The sequence below is a fragment of the Melanotaenia boesemani genome, chromosome 22 (genome assembly GCF_017639745.1).
Source record: "Melanotaenia boesemani isolate fMelBoe1 chromosome 22, fMelBoe1.pri, whole genome shotgun sequence".
Classification (NCBI taxonomy): Eukaryota; Metazoa; Chordata; class Actinopteri; order Atheriniformes; family Melanotaeniidae; genus Melanotaenia; species Melanotaenia boesemani.
This window is the reverse complement of record NC_055703.1, coordinates 4642141-4652457: the sequence shown is the minus strand read 5'-3', so window position 1 is coordinate 4652457 and position 10317 is coordinate 4642141. Positions and strand designations below refer to the sequence as shown.

Below are 10317 nucleotides of genomic sequence, written 5' to 3'. Positions count from 1 at the left end.
CTGCAGTACAAAGACGAGACACAACATCCACACAGCTTCTTTTTCTCCTTTTATTATTTATTATGACTTACAACATACTTTTAGATCAAAAGAAAAATACTTCGATAAAAGTTTGTGAGGAAATTCAAACTCATGCTAAATTCTACCAAATAACTTAAAAGTTTTCACTAATCACAGACAACATGCTTTAAGTTGAAGCTGCACAAAAAAAAGCTAACTGGCAACACTGCTAGGTGAACCGCTCACTGATTGGCTCAGGGAGTCTGAACCGCTCACTGATTGGCTTGGAGACCTGCTGTCACTCACAGCATCTTCAAATTAATACTACAGTACAGACAGCGCAAAGTTTAAGCCATCATCATCTTCAGAAAGCTTCAAATTCTAAAATTAACACAGAGGTGAGGGAAACATGCTCTTTTAAAGAACAAGACGCAAGGACATATTTACATCTGCATGAGGAACCACGACAACAGAGGAGTCAGAGTCGAGGAAGACTGTCAGCATCTTCATCGCTCCGCCCTCGTCACACTGTACACAGTTATCTAACTACTGAACTACTAAATGAAGCAGGAGTCTGATGAGGAGCGTTTTAGTCAAAGTCTCTGTTGACCAGGACCAGCGGGGCCACCAGGGTCCACACATATAGCCCGATACAGATCCAGCTGGACGAGATCTTCACCCACACAGACGGCCACTTACTGGTCATGGTCTCGTAGGTGGAGTCAGGGCTGCAGAGACACATGAAACATCACTGAAACATGATTGTTGGATATGTCAGTGATTCTCATCCCTATTAAGCCACATGATAAGATTTTCTGGGTGAGAGGGACCGATGCCCCGTTGTACCGGTCAGTGGACTGGGACCAAAGCCTACCTGTACCTGTCGGTGGTGTGAGACTGAGGTCTACCTGTACCGGTCGGTGGTCTGGGACCAAAGCCTACCTGTACCGGTCGGTGGTCTAAGACCAAAGCCTACCTGTACCAGTCGGTGGTCTGAGACCAAAGCCTACCTGTACCGGTCGGCGGTCTGACTGAGGCTTACCTGTACCAGTTGGTGAGCGTCATCATGATGTAGAGCGATGCCAGGAACAGCATGAAGTGGAAGAAGGAGTAGGAATACGTGACGCCGTCCTTCTCGTTGTCCACGGCTCTGTTGACAGCACTGTCCTCCTCGAAGTTGTCCGGGTGGGGTCCGTCCTCGATTAGAGCTGACTCATCTGAGGTCAGGGTCAACTTGTTGACCTGAGTGTTAGACGAGTTGCGGATGCTGACAGAGAAACAGACGACAAAGTTTTTTTTTTCTTCTGTGAGCTGCAGCAATCTGAAACACGAACTGAAGGACTGAAGGAGCTGCTCACCTGGAGTACAGGACACACATCAGGAAGAGAATCAGTCCCACAATGCCTTGGGCATCCCACCACTGAACCACTTGTCCCTGGCCAGCGGGGCTGGTGCTGTTCAGCCCGATGATACCCAGGAGACTCGGGTTACACTTCCTGTCTATAAAACAGAGGTCGGTTTGATCAATATTTTCACAATGTGGAGAATTATAACCAGTAACCATTTTATAGAGGAAGATTTAAGAATGAAGAGAAAGGGAATATATTTCTGACACAGATCAGGCGGAGACAGACCGGAAAGATGTTTTATTTCTCACGTCTCTCTAATGTGACCACAGTTACTGTAACAGTGTTGAGGCCCATTTATGCTCCCTTACGTGCGTAAATATCGACGTCTGTTTTAAACATGTCATACGTCACCGTCTTCATACTTCCATGCATGTTTTATGTTGCCATGGTTATTAAATCAATTCCTCCACCAGTGGGCGTGCTAGGTTCAGAGTTTTCTTCCGCGAGCCAATGTCAGGTTCAGCCACCGTTTGGCAGCGGTGATGCATCGCTATAAAGTTGTTCCCAACCGCCCAACACGCCCTGAGACACATACAGTCTTTCTTTAAAAGCTCATGCAATTTCTGCTATTCTTGTCCTCGTTTTCATTCTTCTTCTGCTTTTTTGTTCCCTTCCTGATTCTCTTCTTCTCTAGTTTGTTTCTTTTGCTGGTCACATGTCAGCTAGTCCAACAGACCAAAACTGTCCGTCTGCGTATTCCTCGTCTGCGTCGAGAATAAATGGGCCTTTAGAGAGAGGAACACAATCATCCTGCATGACCTTCCAGGCTGAGCACTGTCTGTGGTTTTACTCACCGGGCTCATTGGTCATTGCAGACCAGGTCAGGTACATGGTGTACAGGGTCACCAGGGAGGACTGCAGCAAGCCCGACCTGGGCTGGGACTCCTTCAGACAGAGGACAAACGTCAGCAGCTGAACACATCTGAACTACTGATGTCAACCATTACATGATTTAAGAATTTATCGCTGTATTAAACGGCACAATTAATTCATAATAAATATCCTGACTTTCCTGACTTTCCATGTGGGTCCATGATTGAACCATGTGATCAGATCAGAAGAGAAAAACAATGGTAAACAACAAGCATGTTTCTGCTTTGTTTTCCTTCCGTGTTTTCATGGGAAAGAGGAAGAGATATTCCCTCCAAACTAGCGATTAATTCATCCTGGTGGGATCTCTTAGGTTCTAGAAAACACGAGGCAGGTGTGATGGTGGAGGACGTCTCAGCAGGACATAAAACAGGAAATCCATCCACCATGTTTCACCTCCTGCAGGATAAGCAGCAGCTTAGTAGCACAAATGTTCAGTAACTGGTCAAATGATGCTGATGTTTATCTAACATATCACTGGCATCAAATGTTCTGTTATTTTTTATAATTCTGTGTAGCCCTGGTTGGATTTATGAGCTCGACACATATGAGGCGACCAACGACAGCGACAGGTATAACTCATCACCACCCTGGTGAAACCCAACACACGGGACGCCACAAACAGCAGCGACGGCGGCTGTGCCGCGCATCACGCTCTCCGATCACTTTTCTCCAAAAAATTCGATTGGTTATGATATTGGAAGGAATTTTGACATTTTTAAAGCAGTCTGTGACAGACAAGACATGAAGGATGAAGAGACAGGAGATTCTGCTGGAATTGACAGAAATCTTGCTGTTGACTCTACTGAACCAAAGAGAAAGACAACCCTGGGTTCATCCTTTGTTACAAACTAGGAAACAGCATGATGAATATCATCATCTGATGGCGGACCTCAAGGCCGATCCAGATAAATCCAGGACCTATTCGGACAAATTCACCCGGCTGCCTTTTTTTTACTTCTCTATAATCTCTGCATGAAGTATGAGAAAGTCTGGGAAAGTCAGACACAGCTAGAATGATCTGTTCCTCCATGTTAAAAAGCAACGAAGCCTCTCGCTGGTTGGCTGTAGTGCTGTGCCATAGCGACAAGTTTTCTTGTGTCGCGTCACAAGCCCTGTGTGCATGTCTATGAGAACGAGCGCAACATTTCACATGAATGAATGTGGCCTCTCGCCTGGCTGGAGGAGGGCAGCGATTTTCACCTCATCGTGCAAGTTCCACAGGAAATGATGGAGAAGGAGCGACGTCGCATTCGTGTGTCGAGCCCATTACAGCAACATGACCAGTTTATTTACTGCAGGTTAAATTATACGGATGACGGATAGTTTGTCTGCTCAAAGACAACCGACCGGGCATGGGGTCGATGTCTTTTACTGGTCAGTGTTTGATGGAAGAAAGCGTATTTAATTCTAGATATGTGGTCTTTATTTCCACTGTTCCAGTAATATTTATGTGTCAAACTGCAGCTGGAAGTCAAAGCTAGCTGGATGTTTTCCTGCTTTCTAAGAAATGTTCAAAAGCATTTTTATAATGTAGCTTCCAGAAAGAAGCCTCCCAAGTCCAGGTAGAGGTCCTGGAGCCTTTTCATTTTTTCCTCTGAGAGAAATCCAGAGTTAAAACATAGGATTTATTTATTCTGCACACAGCAGAGGAGATTTAGATGGAATTTTTTATTATTTTATGTTGGCATCAAAAGACAGAAATAAATAAAACTTTAAGACCTAGAAGTCTATAAATGTGCTATTACACATTATAGTGATGGGAAATGAATTAATGCAGAATAACCTGATTATTTCTCTGATAATAATCATAATAACCTATATAATGGTGACATCTATTGACTGAATTATAAACTGACTGTAAGGACGTCGTTTGCAGAACTTTCCTCACAGGGTCCTGCAGAGACCAGAATCCTGTGTGGAGAAGAGGAGAACTGCGAACCTGAATCTGTGGCAGGATGGACATGACGGAGGCGGCGATGCAGAGGAGCATGTTGATGCTGATGAAGACCTTGTTCTCAGTGCAGCCATCAGAGTGGGTGTAGTAGACGTAGAACATGACCAGACACACCAGAGACAGCAGGTAGTTCATGGCGGTGACCGACAGCAGAGCTGTGGACAAACAACGAACCGTCGTCACCATGGAGACCTGCCAGCATCTCAGGAAGCTGCTGCAACGTTCCCCTGACCATCACCATACCTGCATACCAGCAGCGAGAGTTTCCCTCCTCCATCTTCTCCACCCAGGACTCGTTCCAGGAATGAGCAAAGTCGATCAGTAAGACCAGCTGGATGAGGATGAAGCAGAACGCTCCGGCCATCCCGACGTAGAACCAGACTGTGGATCAGAGACAGCTGAGGACCAGAGAACAGAGCTACACAGCAACACCTCACAAGCTGGTCTATGTAAAAGCTTAACGTTGATCATCAAATCTGTCAATGTACAGGATACACGACAGTCTCCGTGTCTGGATTTTAGTTACCCTTGGCGAAAGGTCCCTCTGAGATGAAAAATGATCCAACAGTAATACCGACAGCTGCAGCAAACTTGAAGAACCAAAACCTTGAAAAGAAAACAGGAACATTTTTACCAAAAGGTTGGGTTCTTCCTCCAGTCACTGCTGAAATGACAAAAAGAAGTTACAATTTAATGAGATTAATCTCAATCCATTGTTAGATTTTCATGATTAACACCTCTATCGACCAATCAGGAGAATCAAGGGCTAGCGTCCAGATTCAGCATAGCACCACCAATGAGGATCCAGAAGAAGCGAAGCCAAAGATAGTACAGTATATTACAAAAGAAGGACTCAAACATTTCCAGCTAACATAGAGGAGGAAGACTTTAGCAGGGTTTTTTGTCCCTGGAAATTTGACCACAAAACAGCAAATGTAAGACAGACAATGATTTTCTAAAGGTTTTTGTAGTTTTAATTGTTTTGTTTTGGTGGCAATACTCATTAGAAGCTTTAAGCTGAATTTCCTCCGGTCATGTTCGTATTCGACATATCTGGTCCCTGAAGAAGGCAGTGACGATTTGCTCGGTCATATCTAATGTTCTATTGGCTGGAGGATGTTTGACAGACAGCTCAATCAGCAACCCAAAAGAGAGGAAAAATATTTAAGAGCAGAAGTTGTGAGAGTAGAGAATGTGTGAGGGAAAGAGACCAAGCTGGACGTAGGGGATTTGAACCTGCAAACTTAAACTTGAAAAGAGGAGTTTTGAAAGGAAGACGATATATTTGAGAGCAAGAAGAGACTTTTTGAGTGTAAGAGCAGGGTTTTGACAGAGAGACACTCTCATATCCAACCAGCACATAGCAGAGTGTTAGAGGCTGTTCAGGCTGAGGGAGGTGGTTGGCTGGAGGCTGGTGGTCTTTGAGTGGTGGGTGTTGGCATTCAGGCCAGGTGAACAGCATCCAGGTGAACAGTGGCTAAAGCTAGCGCTTGGGAACGGCTGTGAACACTAGGCAGAGCTGAGAGGGTCAGTGGTAGACTGGAATGGACAGCTGCCGTCACCTTGCTCCCTCAGCCCAGCGCAGGAGGATGGCGATTAGCGGGCATTCACTCGTTGAATAGCACAGACTGGCTGCCGCCCCTTGGTCTTCTTGTGGCGTCTTATTTCATTCTGAAAAGCTGTACCACCCTGCAACAGTTTGGAGCAGTGGCTCGTGTGCACGCTGCAGCTGGGGTGCACTGCCTGGAGAATCTGAAGTTTGAGGCTGCTGGATGAATATAGATGCATGTAGTTCCTACCAACGCCTGCTGTGTTCAGCCTAATGTGATGTTTAAGGTTTAACTCAGAAAACATGGAAACCAGGATTGAGATGAAGTCTAATCCTGACATTTGTCATGAGAGCGTGCGGAAGACACGTGGAAGAGACTCACCCGTTGTGCAGCGCTGCTCGGGGGTCCTGGCTGCTCTTTACTTTGACCATGAGCAGAGAGAAGAGCAGGAAGAACATGGCCATCCCAAAACAGACGCGGTACACAGCCTTGTATCCGACCAGAACGTCACAGTTCACATGACCCTCCACACCGGGAATAGAAGAGCCGATTCCCCCCTCACAAAAACCTGGAATCTGAACAAGTAAAACAGAAAGTAGGAAACAGCAGCATCATGGTTCACAACTTCATGTCAGTGAATTCAAAATGACACATTTTTACTAAAATCTTCCTGCTCTTTTGAAACATCTACACCATCTTCTCAGTTTATTGATCAGATTATTTCAGTACAGAGTCCCAACACCACCTTCACATCACTGGACAGCACCAACACGCAGATGTCCTCCAAGATGTTTCCCTTCAACTGTCCAACAAGATGTTGCTGTAGCAACAGTCCTCTTTTCCTCCTCTTCCAAAAACACATCAACAGCACCGTTTCCACCAAGGAGTCCAGCTCAGAGCAGTCTGGCTCGGTCTGTGTTGTGTTTCCATAGCAACCATACCCTTATGTGGTAGACGGGGTATCAGCCACATAGCGATAGATGTATCAGTTGTCTAACAGTGCGATGTCATAGCAGCACAACGCCTTCACTGAATTAAAGGGAGGATCGGTGGATTGCAGTGTGTCAAGCTCCACTCGGATTAGTAGGATTGGGACCCCAAAGAATGGGTCCCAAAAAGTAAAATGGCTGGGATCATATTTTCTGGATAACCTTCCCAGTTTTTCCCGTGGAAAGCTGTCCTGTCCCGTACCGACCCAAGCTGTCCTCTACTGGCCCGTCCCACACAGACCAGTCCCCTACCATACTGTACAAACCATACCGCTCGGAGCTGTTCTGTTCTGACCCATCCCATACCGTAGCGACCCAGACCCTCTTTTAGAAGAGATGATTTTCTACCCAATCTCTCCAAGTCTTCCCTCAGCTACACTTCCACCGGTCCAACATTTTCAAGCTGCTCCACCAGAGAAAATACACAACCATATGTCCGTCTACATGACAGTTATAATCAGATATCTGGGAGTAATCAGACTACATTAACAATCAGATCTGATATGTTTACTTCCACATCTGAAAAAAAACATGTTCTACATTGTCCAGTCTATTATCAGTTTCTTTCAGAGTATGTATGTAGTGATGTAACTTCTTATTTTCTTTGTTGAACGTGGTGTCTGGATACTGAACTTGTCAGATTTTCTTCCTAATGATGGTTAATCCAGCATCGTCTCCATCCTGTGTCTTCTTTGAGATCTCTCCAGTCAGTTGTCTTTCTCGCTTTCTTTTCCTCTCTTCCTCCGATAATGTCCTCATGCTTTTCTTTGATGAATCAGTTACGGTGATATTCAAAACAGCCGGTGTGCTGATATCCAGCTACTAGTGTGTGATGTGATGCCGTAAAGTGAAACTCTGCTGGTTGGTGGTTTCTGATCCTCGGGACACTTCAAGACAACGATGGTTTCAGGAATTAACATATTATACATCACTGTCGCAGAAATTCAGTTTTAATATTGGAAAATTACATAGCGTATCTTTAAGGAAAAAAAAGAAAGAACAAAAAAAATCCCTCTAAATCAGGAATTTTAGGTCATAACACAAAAAAAAACACTGCAACATCCTGGAGGGACACCTTCGACCAACTCGATAAAATCGTCTTTACTCAATTCATCCAGAAACTTCACAAGTTGGACTGTTTTCTGTGCTCTGTGTTTTACTTATGGAAAATTCGTCGGTGATGAGGTTTGAAGATGTCTGATGATGAATCATGATTTAGGCAAACGTGTGATATTCCCTCTGTGATGCTGCCATGTGTCGGCTTCCAGTTACAGAACTCTTGGTGATTCGGCGGCTGATTTAAAGGTTGTTGAGATTTAAATCCTCTTCATTAAGACCATATGTTTGTATTTCATACGTATGAAACTCAGACCGATGAGTCAAAACTGACTAATTATGGTGTAGGAATCATAGTTTTTGCCTGTATCCTATACTGCATTATATATAGTTTCTGTCAGTCCTTTAGGTGTTTGTGTGTGCGGTTGATGTTAATGCTTCTCAATAACGTTCCAAGAAACTGGATTAAATAAATAAATGTAGCAATCAGTAAATAAGGTCTACTCACCTTCTTGAGCTGTTCCTCCATCCCCGGCATCAGCATGATGCAGGCCACCCCAACCCCCAGCAGCAGGAAGCAGGCGTAGATGAGGCGGGTCACCGTGGAGTTGTTCCCACTAGGACAGCAGCGACACAGCAGGCAGGGGGCGCTGCCGCACAGACACGGGATCTGGAACACACACCTGGATCAGAACCAGAGTCCTCCAGCATGTTTACACACCTGAACCAGAACCACAAGGTCCTGCAGCCAGTTCACATATATGTGTCTGTGGACATTTGCGGGTTTACTAATGTTTCATTTGACGCCGTGTGGCTGAAATATGAGATGTGTTTACGGACAGCAACAACTCACGTCACCCCGCGATGACATCATGACTGTTTATAAACCGCACGAGCCGCGTTAAAAACACAAGATGCGGGATTCTGGTCGACGTGGTCTGTGTGGACTGTCTGTCTATAATCTGTTTCCAGACTGTCTTCATTCTGTCTCCAGACTGTCTTCATTCTGTCTTCAGACTGTCTTCATTGCGGTGTTCGTTTTGAAACTGCGCAGTCATGGCAGCCTCACAAAGAACATCCCTATATAACAAAAACAACAACAGAAACGGCGCGCGCCCCGCTCAGCAAGACTCTACCTACCCAACTGGCCATGGAGCACAGTCCCAAAACGGCTCCCATGATGGATGTTCGTTCTTCTCTACTCCGACCTGATTGCTGATGTTTTCCTAGAAGATGGATGATGTCCTCCCTCCTCCTCCTTCTTCTTCTTCTTCTTCTTCTTCTTCTTCTAACGCTACACTCAGCAGAGCATCTGCTGCCCCCTACAGGACAAATTCACATTGGTTCCAGTCAGGTTGGAAAATGAAGAATTAACATGATGTTGAGCTGCTCAGTTTGAGCACGATTGGTAACCGGATCACAACTGATAAATTATCAGTATTTATCTTTTTGTGATTATTTTTATTTAAAAAATTATTAGGATAATACCTATAAAAACAAAATACTTTATTAATTTAAAAAACCACAAAAATGAAAACATTCAACACCCCCCCCCCATAATAATAATAATAATAGTAATAATATGTCTCAATTAACTAATTAAGTGTCATCATCAGTATTTCCCGTTATTTCCAATCTTCTCTTTTCTTCCACTGTTTATTTCTCCAAGCATATTTAAGTTTGTCTCATTTTTACATTTTTATATGCATTTCTATTGGTCAATCAACTCTGAGCATGTCACAGGCAATAAGCACAGGGAGGACTGTGGCTGCCTGGCTCTGCTGCTCATGGCCTCAGTAGAAAGATGGAGGTGTTATGTGTTAAAAGGAGGGTCGAAACCCCAGCAGTAACAACTGACTCTCAACAAGAGAATATACAGAAGCTTTGACACAAAATCTTCATCACACCTTTCAGTAGCCTGCACACACGGCCAGCTAAAGAGGAAGGAACCGTGGGAACGGCCCCAAACATTGGCTGAAGGTTTCTTGACCGTTAGCTGAAGGTTCCCCAAACATGAGTTGAAGATTCGCTGAACGTTGGCTGAAGGTCCACGAACATCGGCTTAAATATCCCTGCAACACTCATGTCACTTAAAAAATGAGATACTGGACATTTTCAGGTGTTGCAAAGTACAACCAGCTGTTCTATACTTTACACTTATGGGGAGACTGGTATTCACCAATCAAAGAGGAAAGATAAGAACAATTTCATTGTGTATGAACACATTCATGTTTCTGAAAGAGGGTTTTTTATGAAAAACTTATTAAATACATTAAAAAATAATTTAAGAAGATTCATAAGAAGATAGTGGGGAAGAAGGCCCAAAGTTATCAGTCTGTGTATGAAAGGTATATTAATACAGTGGCATGAAACATATCTGCTCTGTACTCTCATGTAGAAATATCTGATATTGTTGTCACTCATTTTTGTTTCTCTTCTTCGTTCTCAGCAGGAGTCCCTGGCTTGCTGACCCCTCTTTCCTGTCC

At 44.3% G+C, this 10317-nt stretch overlaps 1 protein-coding gene across 1 annotated transcript; it reads right to left on the bottom strand.

Annotated features, from left to right (window-relative positions):
• Positions 1–36: 36 nt before the first annotated feature.
• On the bottom strand, positions 37–9124 carry serinc1 (serine incorporator 1). Its single transcript, XM_041975000.1, has 10 exons — positions 8972–9124; positions 8340–8501; positions 6168–6361; positions 4763–4842; positions 4480–4617; positions 4222–4391; positions 2204–2294; positions 1359–1500; positions 1043–1267; positions 37–728 (listed from the first exon to the last, which is right to left on the bottom strand). Exons 1-10 carry the CDS (start codon positions 9008–9010, stop codon positions 590–592), a joined length of 1380 nt encoding a protein of 459 aa, XP_041830934.1. The 5' UTR covers positions 9011–9124; the 3' UTR covers positions 37–589.
• Positions 9125–10317: the final 1193 nt, after the last annotated feature.

Bases quoted from the DNA above. Each gene is read 5' to 3' on its own strand.
- serinc1 (XM_041975000.1), bottom strand. From the start codon at position 9,010: ATGGGAGCCGTTTTGGGACTGTGCTCCATGGCCAGTTGG. The intron at 4,392-4,479 runs GTATGGTGATGG...GTTTGTCCACAG, and splicing joins CTCTCGCTGCTGGTATGCAG to CTCTGCTGTCGGTCACCGCC. The intron at 729-1,042 runs GTAAGCCTCAGT...GTGTCTCTGCAG, and splicing joins ACGCTCACCAACTGGTACAG to CCCTGACTCCACCTACGAGA.